General features: G+C 50.0%; 1 protein-coding gene across 1 annotated transcript; it reads right to left on the minus strand.

Annotated features, from left to right (window-relative positions):
* Nucleotides 1-392: 392 nt before the first annotated feature.
* PPP1R37 (protein phosphatase 1 regulatory subunit 37) lies at nucleotides 393-23,137 on the minus strand. Its single transcript, XM_064406567.1, has 11 exons — nucleotides 23,010-23,137; nucleotides 20,546-20,646; nucleotides 18,220-18,339; nucleotides 12,040-12,190; nucleotides 9,326-9,481; nucleotides 7,738-7,850; nucleotides 6,879-7,020; nucleotides 5,712-5,878; nucleotides 2,787-4,311; nucleotides 1,435-1,523; nucleotides 393-1,301 (listed from the first exon to the last, which is right to left on the minus strand). The coding sequence occupies exons 2-10, from the start codon at nucleotides 20,612-20,614 to the stop codon at nucleotides 1,441-1,443; spliced, it is 2,526 nt and encodes an 841-aa protein (XP_064262637.1). The 5' UTR covers nucleotides 20,615-20,646; nucleotides 23,010-23,137; the 3' UTR covers nucleotides 393-1,301; nucleotides 1,435-1,440.
* Nucleotides 23,138-23,143: the final 6 nt, after the last annotated feature.

The following is a 23,143-nucleotide window of genomic DNA, read 5'->3' on the forward strand; positions in this document are numbered from 1 at the left end:
GGACTGGGATGATCCAGGGGTATCCCAAAGCTCCTGGAATCCAAGGGAATTTTGACCCCCACCCTGAGACATTTTTGGGATCTCTTCCCAAAATTTGCGCCCTTTTGGGAGGGAAAATTGGGAAGGAAAATTGGGAAAACCCCCGCAAAAAAAGCCCCAAATTTGGGCCATTCCCAAACCCCATCCCACCCAGAATTCCCAGGAAAACCCCCCAGGATCATCCCCCAATAAACCAAGTTCCACCCCCGGCTCTGTATTTTGGGATTTTTTTGGGATTTCCCGCCTGTTTTGGGTTTTTTTTGGGATTTTCACCCCCCCAACCCACCCCCCCACAAATCCATGAATTCCCAAAATCCTGGAATTGCGGGATGAGCCCCCAAAAAGAGGGCGGGTGACGAATGCAGAATTCCTTTAATTAGAAAACAGCCGTTAACAAAAATTCCACCACGGGGAAAAACGAGGGGAAAAAAAACCAAAAACCGGGAAAAGACGGAAAAAAAAAAACCCCAAAACCAAACCCAGGAAACACCAGCGAAAATTCCCGGCCGGAATATCGGGAATATCCCCCCGGAATTCCAATCCCCCCCCGCAGCTCCCTGAAAGATTTTATTGCACTTAAGAAAGAAAAGCGACCCCCGGGAATTCCCCGGGAATTCCGGGAATTTTTGGGGAATTCCGGGCTGGAATCGCTGGATTTCCCCTCCCCCACACCTCTGGAAATTTGGGATGGCCGAGGAATTCCAGCCCCTCCCTCTCCCACCTTTTCCACCTTCCCCGTTTTCCCGGGAATTCTGCGGCTGGTGATAAATAGAGACGGGGAAAAAACGGGAAAAAAACGGGAAAAAAAGGGGAAAAAAACAGAATAAAGGGGAAGAAAAGAGGGAAAAAAACCGGGAGAAAATTCCCAAAGCAACCAAAACCACCGGAAAGGAAGGGAAATTAAAAATAAATAAAGCGCGGGGGCTGCGGGAGCAGCCGATCCCGGGAGTTTTTGGGGACGGAATTCCCAAATTCCCGCCGCTCCGGCCACTCCCGCTCCCTGTAGTGTCGCCGGATCCCGCCGGGAATGGCGCCGGGAATTCCCGGAGATCTGCACGGCCGAGCCCCGGCTCCTTCCCTGCCCCTCGCAGGCGGGAAAAGTCGGGAAAAAAATCCGATTTTTTTTTTTGTTGTTGTTGTTTTTTTGTGTGTGTTTCGTGTTTTTCTTCTCCCAAGAAAAAGTCCCGAAATTCCCGAGGTTTGGTTGGAATCTTGTGCGGAGTGGGAAGAGGGGAAAGCTCCAGAGTTTCCCCCTCCAGGACCTGTGGGAAGAGCGGGAGGGCAGGGCTGGGATTCCCTGGAATTCCCTGGAAATTCCCAGAAATAATTCCCGGGAATTCCGAGCGGGAATTCCGGGCATTCCGGGGCGGAATTCCAGGATTTTTCCCGGCTCACCTGCGGTCACAGCGGCTCCGGAGCCGTGTCCTGGCTGGCCTCGAGGAGCAGCTCCTGCAGCTCCTGCTCGTTCCGGGAGCAGCTCAGCTCTGCGGGACGAGCGCGGAACGTTCCGGAGCCGCTCCCGCAATTCCCGGGATTTGGGCTTTTCCTGCTCCCTTCCCACTTTTATCAACCCAAGGATTTGGGATTTTCCCGCTCCTTTTCCAGGTTTTCCAGCTGTTTTCCCAGTTTTCCACCCCTATTCCTGCTCCTTTCCCACTTTTTCCTCTTCCCAGCCCAGGGATTTGGGCTTTTCCCGCTGCTTTTCCCATTTTTTCACCCCAATTCCTGTGGCATTCCCAGTTTTTCTTGTTCCCAACCCAGGAATTTGGGATTTTCCCGCTCCTTTCCCACTTTTTCCTCTTCCCAGCCCAGGGATTTGGGATTTTCCTGCTCCTTTCCCACTATTTCCTCTTCCCAGCCCAGGGATTTGGGATTTTCCCGCTGCTTTTCCCACTTTTTCCTGCTGCTTTTCCCAGTTTTTCACCCCAATTCCTGCTCCTTTCCCACTTTTTCCTCTTCCCAACCCAAGGATTTGGGATTTTCCCATTCCTTTCCCACTTTTTCCAGCTGTTTTCCCAGTTTTTCACCCCAATTCCTGCTCCTTTCCCAGGTTTTCCTGTTCCCAACCTGGGATTTGGGCTTTTCCCGCTCCTTTTCCAGTTTTCCACCCCAATTCCAGCTGCATCCCCACTTTTTCACCCCAATTCCAAACTCCCGGGAATGCTCCGAGCACGGGAACGCCCTCTGGAATTCTGGAATTGGGGATCTCAGAACCCCCAGAAATCCGGGATCCCAAAACTCCCGGGAATGCCCCGAGCCCGGGAACGCCCTCCGGAATTTGGGAATTCAGGAATTTGGGATCTCAGAACACCCAGAAATCTGGGAATTTGGGATCTCAGAATCCTCAGAAATCCGGGAATTCAGGATCTCAGAACCTCCAGAAATCCGGGATCCCAAAACTCCCGGGAATGCCCCAAGCCTGGAACACCCTCTGGAATTTGGGATCTCAGCACCCCCCAGAAATCCAAGAATTTGGAATCTCAGAATTCTCAGAAATTCGGGATCCTAGAACTCCTGGGAATGCCCCGAGCCCGGGAACGCCCTCTGGAATTTGGGAATTTGGGATCTCAGAACCCCCAGAAATTCGGGATCCCAAAACTCCCGGGAATGCCCCAAGCTTGGGAACGCCCTCTGGAATTTGGGATCTCAGAACCCCCCCAGAAATCTGGGATCCCAGAACTCCTGGGAATGCCCCGAGCCCGGGAACGCCCTCCGGAATTTGGAAATTCAGGAATTTGGGCTCTCACCGTGCTCGGCCGCGCACGTTCCCGATTTCCCGTCGCCCTCCGGGCCCGGCTCCGGCAGCGCCCGGGCGAAATCCGCCTTGAGCCCGTTGGGAAGAGGAGAATCCCGGGAGGGGCTCCCGCACGGAATTCCCTCAGAGGCGCCGGCCCGGCACGGCCGCAGCTCGGGAACGGCCCCGGATCCGACGGGAACGGCTCCAAATCCATCGGGAACGGCTCCAAATCCATCAGGAATGGCCCCGGATCCATCAGGAACGGCTCCAAATCCATCAGGAACGGCCCCGGATCCAACGGGAACAACCCCAGATCCATCGGGATCAACCCTGGATCCGTCAGGAGCGGCCCTGGATCCATGGGGAACGGCTCCAAATCCATCAGAAATGGCCCCAGATCCGACAGGAACAATCCCAGATCCATCGGGAATGGCCCCGGATTCATCGGGAACAACCCCAGATCCATCGGGATCGGCTCCAAATCCATCGGGAACAGCGCTGGATTCAACAGGAACAAGCCCAGATCCATCAGGAATGGCCCCGGATCCGACAGGAACAGAGTTGGATCCATCAGGAACGGCCCCGGATCCATTGGGAACAACCCCAGATCCATCAGGAACGGCACCAAATCCGTCAGGGACAACCCTGGATCCGATGGGAACGGCTCCAGATCCATCGGGAACGGCGCTGGGTGTGACAGGAACGGCTCCAGATCCATCAGAAATTGTCCCAGATCCATCGGGAACGGAGCTGGATCCGACGGGAGCAGCCTCGGATCCATCAGGAACGACTCCAGATCCATCAGGAACGGCTCCAGATCCATCAGAAACCCTCCTGGATCCTTCAGGAACAGTCTCAAATCCATCGGGAACGGCTCCAGATCCATCGGGAGCATCTCCAGATCCCTCAGGAACGGCTCCAGATCCCTTGGGAGTGATCCCAGATTCCTTTGGAACGACCCCGGATCCTGCAGGAACGGTCCCAGGTTCCTCAGGAACGACCCCAGATTTTTCGGGAACGACCCCGGATTCCTTGGGAACGACCCTGGATTCCTCGGGAATGACCCCAGATTTTTCGGGAATGACCCCAGATTCCTTGGGAAGGACCCCGGATCCCTCGGGAACGTTCTCCACCCGCGTCACCACGAAGATCTTGCGGCCTCTGCCGGGGCTGGAGACGGAAATCCTGCGCTCGCCATTCCCGGAATTCCCGGAATCCCTGGATTCCACAACCTCCCTCGAGTCCTTCCCATCCTCCTCCTCCTCCTCCTCCTCCTCCTCCTCCTCCGTGTCCGAGCTGGAATCGCCGGCCGGGGCCGCGTTGCCGTTCTCCTCCGGGGCGGGGGAAGCGCCGCCGCCGGGAATTCCGGGAATTTCGGGAATTCCGGGCTCGGCCTCGGAGATCTCGGGCATGGAGGCCGAGTGCTGGAGCTGCTGCTCCTTCTCCTCCTTCTCCTTGGCCAGGATGAAATTCCGCTTGCAGCCGTTCTGGATCTCGGCCAGCAGCGCCTTCTGCGTCTCCAGGAAGCTCTTGACCTGCCGGGAAAATTCGGGAATGGCGGGAAAATCCTGGGAAACCCCTCGGGAATGGTGGGATGGGGGGGGTTGGGGAGCTGGCCCTTTAAGAGGGGGGTTTGGGATGGGAGTTGTGGGATTTTGGGGGTTTTGTGGAGTTTTTTGGGGGGTGTTGAATTGGGATTTGTGATTGCAGTGGGGTTGGAGAAGGGAGATTCCCAGAATTCCCAGAATTCCTGCAGGGAATTGGGGAAATCCAGAGGATCCGGCCCCAAAAATGGATTTTTTCCACTGGGAGCAGCCTCAGATCCATCAGAGATCCAAGGAAATCCAGAGGATCTGGCCCCAAAATGGATTTTTCCCACTGGAAATCTTTTCCCACTGGGGAAAGACCCCAAAAATGTGGGAATTGGATCCTGGAGATTCCCAGAATTCCTGGAGCTGGGAATGGTCCATTAGCACCAAAACCCCCAGGGCTCAATTCCCAGGAAAATTTGGCAAATCCAAGGAAAAATTTGGAAAAACCTGGAAAACCCACCAGGAGCCAGCCCCAAAAACCCAAATCCACAACCCCCACCACCTCAGGTGCCATTTCCCACTCCAGGAATGCCCTGAAATCCCAGAGATTTTGGGGAATTTTGGGAAATCTTCCAGGAATTCTGTGAAATTTTTGTGAATTCCAGGAATTTTTGGGAATTCTGGGAATTCCGGGCCACACCACCTCCTCCTTGGGGCTCAAGGTCAAACCCCAAACCCCCAACACCTCAGGCGCCATTTCCCGCTCCAGGAATGCCCCAGAACCGCGGGGATTTTGGGGAATTCCCAGAATTTTTGGGGAATTCTGTGAATTTTCTGGGAATCTCAGGAATTTTTGGGGAATTCCATGAATTTTTGGGAATTCCAGGACACAACACCTCCTCCCTGAGCTCGTGCTCCAATCCTAAACCCCCAACACCTCAGGCGCCATTTCCCACTCCGGGAACGCCCCAGAACGTGGGCGATTTTTGGGAATTCCTGGAATTTTTTTGTAATTCCAGAAATTTTTTGGGAGTCCCATGGATTTTCGGGAATTCCAGGCCACATGACGTCCTCCTTGGGCTCAAAGTCGAATCCCAAACCCCCAACACCTCAGGCGCCGTTTCCTGCTCCAGGAACGCCCCAGAACTGCAGGGATTTTTGGTAATTCCCAGAACTTTTTTGGAATTCCCTGGATTTTTCGGGGAATTTCGGGACTTTTTCAGGAATCCTGTGGATTTTTGGGAATCCTGGGCCACACCACCTCCTTCTTGGGCTCGCCCTTAAACCCCAAACACCTCACACCATTTCCCATTCCGGGAACGCCCCAGAACCGGGGGGACTTTTGGTAATTCCCGGAATTTTTTTGGAACTCCCGTGATTTTTCTGGGAATTTCGGGACGCACCGCCTCCTTCTTGGGCTCGCGGTCGAGGTCGAGGCGCAGCAGGGAGTGGTTGACGCGCAGGGCCAGCGACAGCGCCATGAGACCCCCGGTCTTGATGTCGTTCTCGCGCAGGTCCAGGCGCAGCAGCCGCGGGCTCTCGGCCACGAACTCGGCCACGGCCACGGCCCCTGGGGGGAAAAACGGGAATTGGGGGGAAAATCCCAGAAATTTGGGGAGAAAATCTGGGAATTTGGGGGAAAATCCCAGGAATCTGGGGGGGAAATATGGGAATTTGGGGGGAAAAAATCCTGGGAATTAGTGGGCTCTCAGCCACGAACTCGGCCACGGCCACGGCCCCTGGGGGGAAAACGGGAATTGGGGGAAAAAATCCCAGAAATTTGGGGAGAAAATACCGGAATTTGGGGGGAAAATCCTGGGAAATCCAGGGAATTCCAGGGAACTGGGGAAAAGACTTTCCCATCCCAACGCTCCCAAGCCCAACTTGAATCTCCCACGCCCACCCGAACTTTCCCAAACCCATCCCAACTTTCTCAAGCTCATCCCAACTTTCCCAAACCCATCCCAACCTTCCCAAACCCATCCCAACTTCTCCAAGCTCATCCCAACTTTCCCAACCCCATCCCAACTTCTCCAAGCCCAACCCAACTTTCCAAAGCCCATCCCAACTTCTCCAAGCCCATCCCAACTTCTCCAACCCCATCCCACCTTCTCCAACTCCATCCCAACTTTCCCAAGCCCATCCCAACTTTCCCGAGCCCATCCCAACTTCTCCAACCCCATCCCAACTTTCCCAAACCCATCCCAACCTTCCCAAACCCATCCCAACTTCTCCAACCCCATCCCAACTTTCCCAAACCCATCCCAACTTTCCCGACCCCAACCCAACCTTCCCAAGCCCATCCCAACTTTTCCAACCCCATCCCAACTTTCCTGAGCCCATCCCAACTTTCCCAAGCCCAGTCCAAATTTTCCAACCCAAACCCAACTTTCCCAACCCCATCCCAACTTCTCCAAACCCTTCCCAAGCCCAACCCAACTCTCCCAACCCTATCCCAACTTCTCCAACCCCATCCCAACTTTCCCGAGCCCATCCCAATTTGCCGAGCCCATCCCGATTTCCCGAGCCCATCCCGGCCCCCCGGAATTCCCGGGATGGGGCTCCGGGACCTTCGCAGGTGAGCTTGGTGCAGGCCAGGCCCAGGCGCAGCACGGAGCGGTTCCCGATCAATCCGTTCTTCAGGTTCCGCACGCCCTCGTTCCCCACCGCGTTGTGGCCCAGGTTCAGCGTCTCCAGGCTCTGCGTGTGCGGCTGGGAAATGAAGAATCAATGAAAATCCATGGAAAACCCAAGGAAAATGCACGGAAAACCCATGGAAAACCAATGGAAACCAAAGAAAATCCACGGAAAACCCAAGGAAAATCCATGGAAAACCCAATGAAAATCCACAGAAAACCCATGGAAATCGATGGAGAATCAATGAAAATCCATGGAAAACCCAAGGAAAATCCATGGAAAACCCAATGAAAATCCACGGAAAACCCATGGAAATAAATGGAGAATCAATGAAAATCCATGGAAAACCCAGGGAAATCAATGGATAATCAATGAAAATCCATGGAAAACCCATGGAAATCGATGGAAATCAATGAAAATCCATGGAAAACCCACGGAAATCGATGGAGAATCAATGAAAATCCATGGAAACCCATGGAAATCGATGGAGAATCAATGAAAATCCATGGAAAACCCACGGAAAATCCACGGAAAACCCAAGGAAATCAATGAAAATCTATGGAAAACCCAAGGAAAATCCATGGAAAACCCAAGGAAAATCCATGGAAAACCCACGAAAAATCCATGGAAAACCCATGGAAACCAAAGAAAATCCACAGAAAACCCAACAAAACTCAACAGAAACCCCCGGGAATCCACAAATCAACACCAAAAACCCAACGTTTTTCCCGGAATGCGGCGCCGGGAACGCCGGGAATGCCGGGAACGCCGGGAAGGGGCGGGAATTCTCACCAGGGTCATGCCCAGGTAGGCCATGCCGGCGTGGCTCAGCTGGTTGTTCCACAGCACCAGCGTCACCAGCCCCCGGCGCTGCTCCCGCAGCCCCTCGCAGATGTAGGCCAGGCCTGGAGAAACGGGAAATCCCGATTTAGGTCAGGCATGGAAAAGTGGGAATAGCCTGGAAATCCCAGGAAACGGGGACTTTGGACAGGCCTGGGAAAAGGGGAAATCCCCAGAAATCCCGGGAAATCGGCACTTAGGACAGGCCTGGAAAGGTGGGAGTAGCCAGGAAATCCCGGGAAATCAGGACTTAGGACAGGACTGGAAAAGTGGGAACAGCTGGGAAATCCCAGGAAATCAGGATTTAGGACAGGCCTGGAAAAACGGGAAAACCTGGGAAATGGGGATTTAGGTCAGGTCTGGAAAATCCCAGGAAAATCCCAGGAAATCGGGATTTAGGACAGGCCTGGAAAAGTGGAAATAGCCGGGAAATCCTGGGAAACCGGGACTTAGTCCAGGCCTGCAGAAATGGGAAATCCCAGGAAATCCCAGGAAATCAGGATTTAGGCCAGGCCTGGAAAAACAGGAAAACCTGGGAAATGGGGATTTAGGTCAGGCCTGGAAAATCCCAGGAAAATCTGGGGAAATCAGGATTTAGGACAGGCCTGGAAAGGTGAGAGTAGCCAGGAAATCCCGGGAAATGGGGATTTAGGACAGGCCTGGAAAAACAGGAAATCCCAGGAAATCAGGATTTAGGACAGGCCTGGAAAATCCCAGGAAAATCCTGGGAAATCGGGATTTAGGACAGGCCTGGAAATGTGGGAATACCCAGGAAAATCCCGGGAAATAGGGATTTAAGACAGGTCTAGAAAATTGGAAATATCCAGGAAATCTGGGGAAATTGGGATTTAGGCCAGGCCTGGAATTTCCTGGGATTAGGCCAGGCCTGGAAAATCAGGAATCAGGAAGTCCCAAACACACTCCCACCATTCCAAACCCATTCCCAGATCCCATTCCCACATTCCCAAGCCCCATTCCCATAAATCCCACCGCAGTCCATGAGGTGGTTGCTGCGCAGGCCCAGCCCCGTTCCCAGCCCCCAGAATTCCCGATTTTCCCGTTTTTCCCGGAATTCCCACCGGAGTCCATGAGGTGGTTGCTGCGCAGGCCCGGCCCCGTTCCCACACCCCCAGAATTCCCGTTGTTTTTCCCGGAATTCCCGTTTTTCCCACCGGAGTCCATGAGGTGGTTGCTGCGCAGGCCCGGCCCCGTTCCCAGCCCCCAGAATTCCTGTTTTTCCCAGAATTCCCACATTTCCCACCGGAGTCCATGAGGTGGTTGTTGCACAGGCCCAGCCCCATTCCCACACCCCAGAATTCCCGTTGTTTTTCCCGGAATTCCCACATTTCCCACCGCAGTCCATGAGGTGGTTGTTGCACAGGCCCAGCCCCGTTCCCAGCCCCCAGAATTCCCATCGTTTTTCCCGGAATTCCCGCTGTTTTTCCCACCGGAGTCCATGAGGTGGTTGTTGCGCAGGCCCAGCCCCGTTCCCAGCCCCCAGAATTCCCGTTTTTCCCGGAATTCCCGCTGTTTTTCCCACCGGAGTCCATGAGGTGGTTGTTGCGCAGGTCCAGGATCTGGATGCAGCCGTTGAACTTGAGCAGGTTGCCGAGCTGCGCCGAGTCCTGCAGCCCGTTCAGCTTGTTGTCAGCCAGGTACAGCTCCCGCAGCGTCACGTTCATCTTCAGCGCCGTGGCTGCGGATTAAAAACCGGGAAATTACCGGGAATGCACCGGGAATGAACCGGGAATGGGCAGGGAAACGGGAATGGGAATGGGAAATGGGAACGGGAAATGGGAATGGGAAATGGGAACGGGGCAGGGCAATGGGAGCTCAGGCTGTTGTCAGCCAGGTACAGCTCCCGCAGCGTCACGTTCATCTTCAGCGCCGTGGCGGCGGGGAAACACCGGGAAATTACCGGGAATGCACCAGGAATGAACCGGGAATGAACCGGGAATGGGGCAGGGAAATGGGAATGGAGACGGGAATGGGAACGGGAAATGGGAATAGGGAATAACGGGGCAATGGGAACTGAGGCTGCAGCTCCTGCAGCGTCACGGTCAGCTTCAGCGCCGTGGCTGCCGGGAAAACACCGGGAAATTACCGGGAATGCACCGGGAATGAACCGGGAATGGGGCAGGGAAATGGGAATGGGAATGGGAAATGGGAACGGGGCAGGGCAATGGGAGCTGAGGCTGCTGCCGGGCAGGTGCAGCTCCCGCAGCGTCACGTTCATCTTCAGCGCCGTGGCGGCGGGGAAACACCGGGAAATTACCGGGAATGCACCGGGAATGAACCGGGAATGGGGCAGGGAAACACCGGGAAAGAACCGGGAATGGAAATGGGAAATGGGAACAGGGAATAACGGGGGATAACGGGGCAATGGGAGCTGAGGCTGCTGCCAGGCAGGTGCAGCTCCTGCAGCGTCACGGTCAGCTTCAGCGCCGTGGCTGCCGGGAAACACCGGGAAATTACCGGGAATGGGAACAGGAAAACACCGGAAATGCACCGGGAAAACACCGGGAATGGGGCAGGGAAATGGGAATGGGGAATAACGGGGAATAACGGCGCAATGGGAACAGGAAAACACCAGGAATGCACCGGGAAAACACCGGGAATGGGAATGGGAAATAAGCGGGAATGCACCAGGAAATAACCAGGAATGCACCAGGAAATAACCAGGAATGAATTGGGAAATAACTGGGAAATAACTGGGAATGGGGCAAGGAAACGGGATCAGGAACGGGGATGGGAGAATAACCCGGAACAGGGCTGGGAATGGCACTGGGAACGGGAGGGAAATGGGGGGGAAATGGGAGAAATGGGTGGGAAATGGATGGGAAAATGGGAAAAAAATTGATAGAAAAATGGGAGAAATGAATGGAAAAATGGATGGAAAAGGAGAGAAATAGATGGGAAATGGATGGGAAATGGATGGAAAATGGGAGAAATGAATGGAAAAATAAATGGAAAATGGATGGAAACTGGATGGGAAAATAAGAAAAAATGGATAGAAAAATGGAATAAATTAATGGAAGAAATTAATGGGAAAATGGAATAAATGGGTGGGGAAATGGATGGAAAAATGGGAAAAATAAATGGAAAAATGGATGGAAAATTTGATGGAAAAATGGATGCAAAATGGGTGGGAAAATGGGAAATAAATGGATAGTAAAAGTGATGGAAACATGGATGGAAAATCTGATGGAAAATGGATGGAAAAATGGGAAAAATTGATAGAAAAATGGGAAAAACAAGTGGAAAAATGGGAAACATTGATGGAAAAATGGATGGAAAATGGATGGGAAAATGGGAAATAAATGGATAGAAAAGCTGATGGAAAAATGGGAAAAACAAATGGAAACATGGGAAAAATGGATGGAAAAAGGGTGGGAAAATGGGGAAAATGGATGGAAAACTGGAAAAATTGATGGAAAAATTGATGGAAAATGGATGGAAAAATGGGAAAAACAAATGGAAAAATGGATGGAAAATTGATGGGAAAATGGGATAAAATAGATGGAAAAACTGATGGAAAAATGGGAAAAAATGGAAAAATGTATGGAAAATTTGATGGGAAAATGGATGGGAAAATGGGAAAGAAATGATGGAGAAGCTGATGAAAACATGAGAAAAACTGATGGAAAAATGGGAAAAATGGATAGAAAAATGGGAAAAACAAATGGAAAAATGGGAAACATTGATGGAAAAATGGATGGGAAATGGGAAAAATGGATGGAAAAACTCATGGAAACACAAATAGAAAAATGGGAAAAACAAATGGAAAAATGGGAAAAAATTATGGAAAAATGGATGGAAAATGGATGGAAAATGGGAAAAACAAATGGAAAAATGGGAAAAACAAATGGAAAAATGGATGGAAAATGGGAGAAACGGATGGAAAAACTGATGGAAAAATGGGAAAAACAAATGGAAAAATGGGAAACATTGACGGAAAAATGGATGGAAAATGGGTGGGAAAATGGGGAAAACGAATGGAAAAACTGATGGAAATATGAGAAAAACTGATGGAAAACAGATGGAAAAATGGGAAAACCTGATGGAAAAATGGGAAAAACCCCCAGCAGGAACTCCCAGCCCCTCCCTCCCCCTTTCCCACCCCACACCCCTTTAACCCCTTCCCTCCCAGATCCCTCCCCTCCCTGGATCCCCTCCCCAGGAGCCATTCCCATCCCGGGAATTTGGGGATTTGGGAATTTGGGGATTTGGGATTTGGGAACTGGGGGGTCTGACCGAGCAGCATGAGGGGCCTCCCGGACAGGGAGGTGTTCTCCAGGTGCAGAACCACCAGGCTGCTGCTGATGCGCAGCGCCCGCGCCACGAACGGCGCCGACGGCTCCAGCAGCGGCGTGTTCCGCGCGTCCAGGTACTGCAGGCAGCTCGTCTGGGGAAAAATGGGAATTTGGGGAAAAAATGGGATTTGGGAATGGGATACAGAGAGATCCCGACACCCCAGGTACTGCAGGCAGCTCGTCTGGGGGGAAAATGGGAATTTGGGGGAAAAAATGGGAATTGGGGGGAAAAATGGGATTGGGAATGGGATTGGGATGGATTCTGACCCACCCCAGGTACTGCAGGCAGCTCGTCTGGGGAAAAATGGGAATTGGGATTGGGAATGGGATTTGGGAATGGGATACAGAGAGATCCCGACCCCCCAGGTACTGCAGGCAGCTCGTCTGGGGAGAAATATGGGATTTGGGGGAAAAAAAATGGGAATTGGGGGGAAAAATGGGATTGGGAATGGGATTGGGATGGATTCCCACCCACCCCAGGTACTGCAGGCAGCTCGTCTGGGGAGAAATGGGATTTGGGATTGGGATATGGAGAGATCCCGACCCCCCAGGTACTGCAGGCAGCTCGTCTGGGGGGAAAAATGGGAATTTGGGGGAAAATATGGGATTGGGAATGGGATTGGGATGGATTCCAACCCACCCCAGGTACTGCAGGCAGCTCGTCTGGGGAAAAATGGGAATTGGGATTGGGAATGGGATTTGGGAATGGGATACAGAGAGATCCCGACCCCCCAGGTACTGCAGGCAGCTCGTCTGGGGAGAAATATGGGATTTGGGGGAAAAAAAATGGGAATTGGGGGGAAAAATGGGATTGGGAATGGGATTGGGATGGATTCCCACCCACCCCAGGTACTGCAGGCAGCTCGTCTGGGGAGAAATGGGATTTGGGATTGGGATATGGAGAGATCCCGACCCCCCAGGTACTGCAGGCAGCTCGTCTGGGGGGAAAAATGGGAATTTGGGGGAAAATATGGGATTGGGAATGGGATTGGGATGGATTCCGACCCACCCCAGGTACTGCAGGCAGCTCGTCTGGGGAAAAATGGGAATTGGGATTGGGAATGGGATTTGGGAATGGGATACAGAGAGATCCCGACCCCCCAGGTACTGCAGGCAGCTCGTCTGGGGAGAAATATGGGATTTGGGGGAAAAAAAATGGGAATTGGGGGGAAAAATGGGATTGGGAATGGGATTGGGATGGATTCCCACCCACCCCAGGTACTGCAGGCAGCTCGTCTGGGGAGAAATGGGATTTGGGATTGGGATATGGAGAGATCCCGACCCCCCAGGTACTGCAGGCAGCTCGTCTGGGGGGAAAAATGGGAATTTGGGGGAAAATATGGGATTGGGAATGGGATTGGGATGGATTCCAACCCACCCCAGGTACTGCAGGCAGCTCGTCTGGGGAAAAATGGGAATTGGGATTGGGAATGGGATTTGGGAATGGGATACAGAGAGATCCCGACCCCCCAGGTACTGCAGGCAGCTCGTCTGGGGAGAAATATGGGATTTGGGGGAAAAAAAATGGGAATTGGGGGGAAAAATGGGATTGGGAATGGGATTGGGATGGATTCCCACCCACCCCAGGTACTGCAGGCAGCTCGTCTGGGGAGAAATGGGAATTTGGGAATGGGAATGGGATTGGGAATGGGATTGGGATGGATTCCAACCCAGCCCAGGTACTGCAGGCAGCTGGGCTGGGGAGAAATATGGGAATTGGGGGGAAAAATGGGATTTGGGAATGGGATTTGGGGTTGGGAATGGGATTGGGATGGATTCCAACCCCCCAGGTACTGCAGGCAGCTCGTCTGGGGAAAAATGGGAATTTGGGATTGGGAATGGGATTGGGAATGGGATTTGGAGAGATCCCGACCCCCCAGGTACTGCAGGCAGCTCGTCTGGGGGGAAAATGGGAATTGGGGGAAAAAATGGGATTGGGAATGGGATTGGGATGGATTCTGACCCACCCCAGGTACTGCAGGCAGCTCGTCTGGGGGTAAAAATGGGAATTTGGGATTGGGAATGGGATTGGGAATGGGATTGGGATGGATTCCGACCCACCCCAGGTACTGCAGGCAGCTCGTCTGGGGGAAAAATGGGAATTGGGGGAAAATACGGGATTTGGGAATGGGATACGGAGAGATCCCGACACCCCAGGTACTGCAGGCAGCTCGTCTGGGGGGAAAAATGGGAATTTGGGATTTGGGAATGGGATTTGGGGAAAAAATGGGATTTGGGGTCGGGAGATGCATCCAGAGGGATCCCGACTGCCCAAAATCTGGGATTTGGGATCAGGAAATTTGGGGGAAATCTGAGCCAGGAAATTTGGGAAAACATCCCAGAACTCCCAGGAGAATTTGGGAATGGATCTGGGAGAAGAATTCCCAAACAAACAATTCCTAAACAATTCCCAAAGAATTCCCAAAGAATCCCTGACAATTCCCAAAGAATTCCCAAAAAATTCCCCAAGCAATCCCTGACAATTCCCAGCCAATTCCTACAAACAATTCCCAAAAAATCCCTGACAATTCCCAGACGATTCCCAAAGAATTCCCCAAACAATTCCCACAGAATTCCCAAAAAATTCCCCAAAAATTCCTGACAATTCCCAAACAATTCCCGACAATTCCTAAAGAATTCCCAAACAATTCCCGACAATTCCCAGACAATTCCTAAAGAATTCCTAAAGAATTCCCAAACAATTCCCGACAATTCCCAAACAATTCCTGACAATTCCCAAAAAATCCCCAAACAATTCTCAAAGAATTCCAAAAAGATCCCAGACAATTCCCACAGAATTCCCAAACACTTCCCAAAGAACTCCTGACAATTGCCAGATGATTCCCAAACAATTCCCAAAAAATTCCCAAAGAAATCCCAAAGAATTCCCAAAAAATTCCCAAAGAAATCCCAAAGAATTCAAAAAAAATTCCCAACAATTCCCAAAAAATCCCTGAAAACTCCCAAAGAATTCCCAAAAATCCTGACAATTCCCAAAGAATTCCCAAAAAAATCCCCAAAAGATCCCTGACAATTCCCAGACAATTCCCAAAGAATTCCCCAAAAATTCCTCAAAAATCCCAGACAATTCCCAAAGAATTCCCAAAAAATTCCTAAAGAATTCCCAAAGAATTCCCAAACAATCCCCAAACAACTCCCAAAAAAATCCCTGACAATTCCTAAACAATTCCCCAAAAATTACTAAAGAATTCCCAAACAATTCCCAAAAAATCCCTGACAATTCCCAAAGAATTCCCAAACAATTCCCAAAGAATTCCCAAACAATTCCTGCCAATTCCCAAAGAATTCCCAAAAAATCCCTGACAATTCCCAGACGATTCCTGAAGAATTCCCAAAGATTTCCCAAAAAAATTCCTGACAATTCTCCAACAATTCCCAAAAAAATTCCCAAAAAATCCCTGACAATTCCCAAAGAATTCCCACATAATTCCCAAACAATTCCCAAAGAATCCCTGACAATTCCCAGACAATTCCCAAAAAATCCCTGACAATTCCCAAAGAATCCCTGACAATTCCCAAAAAAATCCCAAAAAATCCTGACAATTCCCAAAGAATCCCTGACAATTCCCAGACAATTCCCAAAAAATCCCAAAAAATTCCCAAAAAATTCCCCAAAAATTCCCAAACAATTCCCAAACAATTCCCAAAGAATTCCCCCAAAATTCCCAGACAATCCCTGCCAATTCCCAGCCCCTTTGGAATTCCGGGAGCGTCCCGAGGGGGTTGGGAAAGAGCCGGAAAAACATCCTGGGGATAATGGGGATAATGAGTGGGGTCATTAGTGGGCTCATTAGGGTAATTAGGGTCATTAGGGGAACAACGCTGCCTTTGTGGGGCTCATTAACCCTTCGTGGGCAGGAAGGATCCCGGGAAAGGCGCCGATCCCACCCTTTTTTTGGGAATTCCAGGAAGGATTCCCAGGAATTTTTGGGAATTCTCAACTTCCCCAAAAAATGGGGGGAAAATTCAGGAATTTTGGGAAAAAATCCTCAGGGATTTGTGGGAAAATCTCAGGGATTTTGGGGAATTTCAGGGAGTAATTCCTGGGAATTTTGGGAATTCTCACCTTCCCCAAAAAATGGGGGGAAAATTCAGGAATTTTGGGAATTTTAAGGAATAATTCCTGGGAATTTGGGAATTTTTGGGAATTCTCACCTTCCTCCAAAAAATGGGGGGAAAATTCAGGAATTTGGGGAATTTTGGTGGAAAAACTCAGGGATTTGGGGAATTTTAGGGAGTAATTCCTGGGAATTTTGGGAATTTTTGGAATTCTCACCTTCCTCCAAAAAATGGGGAGGAAATTCAGGAATTTTGGGAAAATCTCAGGGATTTGGGAATTTTAGGGAGTAATTCCTGGGAATTTTGGGCATTTTTGGGAATTCTCACCTTCATTACCAAGCTGAGCCATCCCTGCCCCTCTGGGCCATGAAAACACCAAAAATTTTGGGAAAAAATTCAGGAATCTCGGGAATTTTGGGAAAAATCTCAGGGATTTTGGGAAAAATCTCGGGGTTTTTGGGAATTCCTGGGAATTTTTCCTGGGAATGTTGGGAATTTTTGGGAATTCTCACCTTCATTACCAAGCTGAGCCAGCCCTGCCCCTCCCAGGCCACAAAAACACCAAAAAATGGGGGGAAAACTCAGGGATTTGGGGAATTTTTTGGGAAAAAACTCAGGGATTTTGGGAATTTTTTGGGAAAAATCTCAGGGATTTTGGGAATTTCAGGGAATAATTCCCGGAATTTTGGGAATTCTCAACTTCCTCCTCACCTGTGCTGCCGCCCACCACCCCAGGCTACAAAACCCCTCAGGAACATCAAAATTTGGGGAAAAAATTCAGGGATTTTGGGGAAAATCTCGGAGATTTTGGGAATTTCCGGGAATTTTTCATGGGAATGTTGGGAATTTTCACCTTCCTCATCATGTGTGCCGCTGCCTGCTCCCACCCTGAGCCAGCCCTGCCCCTCTGGGCCACCAAAACACCAAAAAATGGGGGGAAATCTCAGGGATTTTGGGAAAATGTCAGGGATTTTGGGAAAAATCTCAGGGATTTTGGGAATTTCAGGGAATAATTCCCAGAATTTTTGGGAATTCTCACCTTCCTCATCACCTGAGCTGCCGCCTGCTCCCACCCTGAGCCAGCCCTGCCCCTCTGGGCCACCAAAACACCAAAAATTGGGGGAAATCTCAGGGATTTTGGGAAAATCTCAGGGATTTTGGGAATTTCGGGGAATAATTCCCAGGAATGTTGGGAATGTTGGGAATTCTCACCTTCCTCATCACCTGGGCTGCCACCCACCACTCCAGGCTGCAAAACCCCTCAGGAACATCAAAATTTAGGGGAAAATCTCAGGGATTTTGGGAAAAATCTTGGAGATTTTGGGAATTCCCGGGAATTTTTCCCAGGAACGTTGGGAATGTTGGGAATTCTCACCTTCCTCATCATGTGTGCCGCTGCCTGCTCCCACCCTGAGCCAGCCCTGCCCCTCTGGGCCACAAAAACACCAAAAAATGGGGGAAATCTCAGGGATTTTGGGAAAATCTCAGGGATTTTGGGAATTTCAGGGAATAATTCCCAGAATTGTTGGGAATTCTCACCTTCCTCATCATGTGGGCTACTGCTGCTCCCACCCTGAGCCAGCCCTGCCCCTCTGGGCCACAAAAACACCAAAAATTGGGGGAAAAACTCAGGGATTTTGGGAAAAATCTCGGTGATTTTGGGAATTCCCGGGAATTTTTCCCGGGAACGTTGGAAATTCTCACCTTCCTCATCACCTGGGCTGCCACCCACCACCCCAGGCTGCAAAACCCCTCAGGAACAGCAAAATTTAGGGGAAAATCTCTGGGATTTCGGGAAAAATCTTGGTGATTTTGGGAATTCCCGGGAATTTTTCCGGGAACGTTGGGAATGTTGGGAATTCTCACCTTCCTCATCATGTGAACTGCCACCTGCTCCCACCCTGAGCCATCCCTGCCCCTCTGGGCCACAAAAACACCAAAAAATGGGGGAAAAACTCAGGGATTTGGGAAAAATCTGGAGATTTTGGGAATTCCCGGGAATTTTTCCCGGGGAACGTTGGGAATTGTTGGGAATTCTCACCTTCCTCATCATGTGCGCCGCTGCCTGCCAGCCGCGGGCCCCCAGGTGTTTGTTGGCGCCGATGTTGAGGTGCGTGGCTGACTCGTAGTACTCGATCATGTCGAACAGCGCCGAGGCGCCCTGGGGACACGGGACGGCACGGGAACGTCATGGGGATGTCATGGGAATGGCACGGGAATGGCACGGGAACGGCATGGGGACGGCACGGGAACGTCATGGGAACGGCACGGAACGGCACGGGAACGGCACGGGAATGGCACGGGAACGGCATGGGAACGGCATGGGGATGGCACGGGAATGGCATGGGAATGGCATGGGAACGGCATGGGAATGGCATGGGAACGGCATGGGAATGGCACGGGAATGGCATGGGAACGGCATGGGAACGGCACGGGAACGGCACGGGAACGGCATGGGAACGGCACGGGAACGGCATGGGAACGGCATGGGGACGGCATGGGAACGGCATGGGAACGTCACAGGAATGTCATGGGAATGGCATGGGGAAATCAGGGGAACATCACGGGAATGTCATGGGAATGTCATGGGAATGGCGTGGGGAAATCAGGAGGAAATCAGGGGGAAATCATGGGAATGGCATGGGAATGTCACGGGGAAATCATGGGAATGGCATGGGAATGGCATGGGAATGACATGGGGAACCTCATGGGAATGTCAGGGGGATGGCATGGGGAAATCATGGGAATGGCGTGGGGAAATCGTCAGGAAATTGCAGGAGAATATTGGGGAAATCATAGGGAAATCATGGGGAAATCATGGGAATGGCATGGGAACGGCATGGGAACGGCATGGGGAAATCGTGGGGAATGTCATGGGGAAAGTCATGGGAATGGCATGGGAATGGCATGGAGAAATCATGGGGAAATCATGGGAATGGCGTGGGGAAATCGTCAGGAAATTGCAGGAGAATATTGGGGAAATCATAGGGAAATCATGGGGAAATCAGGGGAATGGCATGGGGAAATCATGGGGAAATCGTGGGGAAATCGTGGGGAAAGTCATGGGAATGGCATGGGGATGGCATGGGGAAATCATGGGAATGGCATGGGGATGGCATGGGGATGGCATGGGGAAATCGTCAGGAAATTGCAGAAGAATATTGGGGAAATCACAGGGAAATCATGGGGAAATCATGGGAATGGCATGGGAATGGCATTCCATGGGAATGCCATGGGAAATCGTGGGGAAATCAGGGGGAAATCAGGGGGAAAGTCATGGGAATGGCATGGGGAAATCATGGGGAAATCATGGGAACGGCATGGAACGGCATGGGAACGGCATGGGGAAATTGTGGGAATGTCATGGGGAAATTGTGGGAATGGCATGGGAATGGCATGGGGAAATCAGGAGGAAATCATGGGAATGGCATGGGGATGGCATGGGGATGGCATGGGGAAATCATGGGAATGGCATGGGGAAAGCAGGGGGAAATCGTGGGGAAATCACAGGGAAATCATCAGGAAATCACAGGGAAAGCATGGAAAAATTACGGGGAAATAATGGGGAAATCCCAGGGAAATTATGGAAAAGTAATGGGAAAAAATCATGAGAAAAACACAGAAAAATCACAGGGGAATCACAGGAAAATCAAGGAAAAATCCTGGGAAAATCATGGAAAAAATCATGGGAAAATCATGGGAAAATCACAGAAGAATCATGGGGAAATCCTGGGGAAATCACTGGGAAATCACAGGAAAATCAGGAAAAAATCACTTGGAAAATCACAGGAAAATCATGGAGAAATCACAGGAAAATCACAGGAAAACCAAGGAAAAATCCTGGGAAAATCAGGGAAAAATCCTGGGAAAATCACAGGGAAATCCCAGAAAACACCTGGAAAAATCCTGGGAAAGCACCTAAAAAATCCAAGAAAACTCAAGAAAAAATCCCAGAAAAGTCCTGGGAAAATCCTCGAAAAACTCAGGAAAACCCCCAGGAAAATCCCAGAAAATCCCAGAAAAAAAAACCCAAAAAAACCCCTGGAAAAATCCCAGAAAAATTTGGGAAAATTCAGGAAAACCCCCAGGAAAAAACCCAGAAAACCCCAGAAAAAAAACCAAGAAAAATCCCAAAAAAAATCCAGGAAATTCTGGAGCATCCCAAACTTTTCAAGGAGCAGCCAAACAAAAAAGAAAGGAAAAGAAGAGCAGAAAAATCCCCAAAAAAATCAAAAATCTGGGATGGGGCTGAGCCGGAACCCCTGAAAATTCCTAAAAAAATGGCTAAAAATTCCGAAAAAATCCCCAAAATTCCCCAAAATTCCCCGAAATTCCCCCAAATTGCCGGAATTGCAGGTGCGACTCACGTCCTCGTCCAGGCTGGTCTGCTCCAGGTCGAGCAGCTTGAACTGGAGCCGCTTGAAGATCTCCTCCATGGCCTCGCACGCCCGGTAGTCCAGCTTCTCTCCTGGGAAAAACATGGGAAAAACACGGGAAAAACGTGGGAAAATTCCCAGAAATTCCTGGGAAAATCCCTGGGAAAATCCCTGGGAAAATCCCCAGAAAGTTCTGAGTGGTAATCCAGCTTCTCTCCTGGAAAACATGGGAAAAAAGAGGGAAAAACATGGGAAAATCCCAGGAAATTCCGGGAAAATTCTGAGAAAATTCCCTGGGAAAATTCCTGGGAAAGTCCTGGGAAAATCCCCAGAAAGTTCTGAGTGGTAACCCAGCTTCTCTTCTGGAAAACATGGGAAGAACGTGGGAAAAACATGGGAAAATCCTGAGAAAATCCGGGAAAATCCCCAGAAAGTTCTGAGTGGTAACCCAGCTTCTCTCCTGGGAAAACACGGAAAAACGTGGGAAAAACGTGGGAAAATCCGGGAAAATCCTGGGAAAATTCCAGAAATTCCTGGGAAAATCCCTGGGAAAATCCTGGGAAAATCCTGGGAAAATTCCCAGAAATTCCTGGGAAAATCCCTCGGAAAATCCCCAGAAAGTTCTGAGTGGTAACCCAGCTTCTCTCCTGGAAAACATGGGAAAAACGTGGGAAAAACATGGGAAAATCACGGGAAAATTCCGGGAAAATCCCCAGAAATTCCTGGGAAAATCCCCAGAAAGTTCTGAGTGGTAGTCCAGCTTCTCTCCTGGGAAACACGGGAAAAACGTGGGAAAAACATGGGAAAAACATGGGAAAATTCCGGGAAAATCCCCAGAAATTCCTGGGAAAATCCCCAGAAAGTTCTGAGTGGTAACCCAGCTTCTCTCCTGGGAAAAACATGGGAAAAAAGTGGGAAAAACGTGGGAAAATCCCGGGAAAATCCCGGGAAAATTCCCAGAAATTCCTGGGAAAATCCCCAGAAAGTTCTGAGTGGTAACCCAGCTTCTCTCCTGGGAAAACATGGGAAAAACGTGGGAAAAACATGGGAAAAACATGGAAAATCACGGGAAAATTCTGAGAAAATTCCCTGGGAAAATTCCTGGGAAAGTCCTGGGAAAATCCCTGGGAAAATCCCCAGAAAGTTCTGAGTGGTAATCCAGCTTCTCTCCTGGAAAAACACAGGAAAAACATGGCAAACACATGGGAAAAACATGGGAAAAACATGGGAAAATTCCCAGAAATTCCTGGGAAAATCCCTGGGAAAATCCCCAGAAAGTTTTGAGTGGTAACCCAGCTTCTCTCCTGGGAAACATGGGAAAAACACGGGAAAAACATGGCAAAAACATGGGAAAATCACGGGAAAATTCTGAGAAAATTCCCTGGGAAAATTCCTGGGAAAATCCCCAGAAAGTTTTGAGTGGTAACCCAGCTTCTCTCCTGGGAAAACACAGGAAAAACGTGGGAAAAACATGGCAAAAACATGGAAAATCACGGGAAAATTCTGAGAAAATTCCCTGGGAAAATTCCTGGGAAATCCCCAGAAAGTTCTGAGTGGTAATCCAGCTTCTCTCCTGGGAAAACACGGGAAAAACATGGGAAACACATGGGAAAAACATGGGAAAATTCCCAGAAATTCCTGGGAAAATCCCCAGAAATTCCCTGGGAAAATCCCTGGGAAAATCCTGGGAAAATCCCTGGGAAAATTCCCAGAAATTCCTGGGAAAATCCTGGGAAAATTCCGGGAAAATCCCGGGAAAATTCTGGGAAAATTCCCCAGAAATTCCTGGGAAAATCCTGGGAAATTCCCTGGGAAAATTCTCTGGGAAAATCCTGGGAAATTCCCTGGGAAAATCCTGGGAAAATTCCCAGAAATTCCTGGGAAATTCCATGGGAAATCCCTGGGAAAATTCCCAGAAACTCCTGGGAAAATCCTGGGAAATTCCCTGGGAAAATTCCTGGGAAATTCCCTGGGAAAATACACGGAAAATCCTGGGAAAATTCCTAGAAATTCCTGGGAAAATCCTGGAATTCCCTGGGAAAATGCCCAGGAAGTTCTGAGTGGGAATCCAGCATTTCTCATGGAAAAACACAGGAAAATCCTGGGAAAAACGTATAAAAACCCTGGAAAAAAGAGATAAAAACCTGGGAAAAAATGGATAAAAAACTGGGGGGAAAAAAGGAATAAAAAAGCTCAAAAAAGCTGGAAAAAAGGGATAAAAAAAGTGGTAAAAAGGGATAAAAAAAACTTGGAAAACCTGGGAAAAAAGGGTTAAAAACCTTGGAAAAAATGGGGGGAAAAAGGAATAAAAACCTGGAAAAAACTGGAAAAAAAGGATAAGAAACCTGGAAAAAAAAAAGGAATTAAAAAGCTGGAAAAAAACTGGGAAAAAAGGATAAAAACTGGAAAAAAGAGACAAAAAAGTGGAATAAAGTTTAAAAAAAACCGGCCTCACCCTTGAGATCCAAGCAGTCGATCCTGGGAGCCAGATCCTTGAATTCCTGCAGAACACCAAAAACGGGAATTTTGGGGGAAAATACAGGAAAAATGGGATTTTTTGGGGGAAAAAGGGAATTTTTTGGGCAAAAA

This window comes from Passer domesticus, unplaced genomic scaffold, assembly GCF_036417665.1.
Source record: "Passer domesticus isolate bPasDom1 unplaced genomic scaffold, bPasDom1.hap1 HAP1_SCAFFOLD_308, whole genome shotgun sequence".
NCBI classification, from domain to species: domain Eukaryota; kingdom Metazoa; phylum Chordata; class Aves; order Passeriformes; family Passeridae; genus Passer; species Passer domesticus.

What these genes read in the sequence shown, in the direction of transcription:
- PPP1R37 (XM_064406567.1), bottom strand. Translation starts at nt 20,614, where the DNA reads ATGGAGGAGATCTTCAAGCGGCTCCAGTTCAAGCTGCTCGACCTGGAG. An exon ending in CAACCACCTCATGGACTCCG is followed by an intron (nt 7,851 to 9,325) that starts GTGGGAAAAACA and finishes CCGTTTCTCCAG; the next exon opens with GCCTGGCCTACATCTGCGAG. An exon ending in GCGAGCCCAAGAAGGAGGCG is followed by an intron (nt 4,312 to 5,711) that starts GTGCGTCCCGAA and finishes TTTTCCCGGCAG; the next exon opens with GTCAAGAGCTTCCTGGAGAC.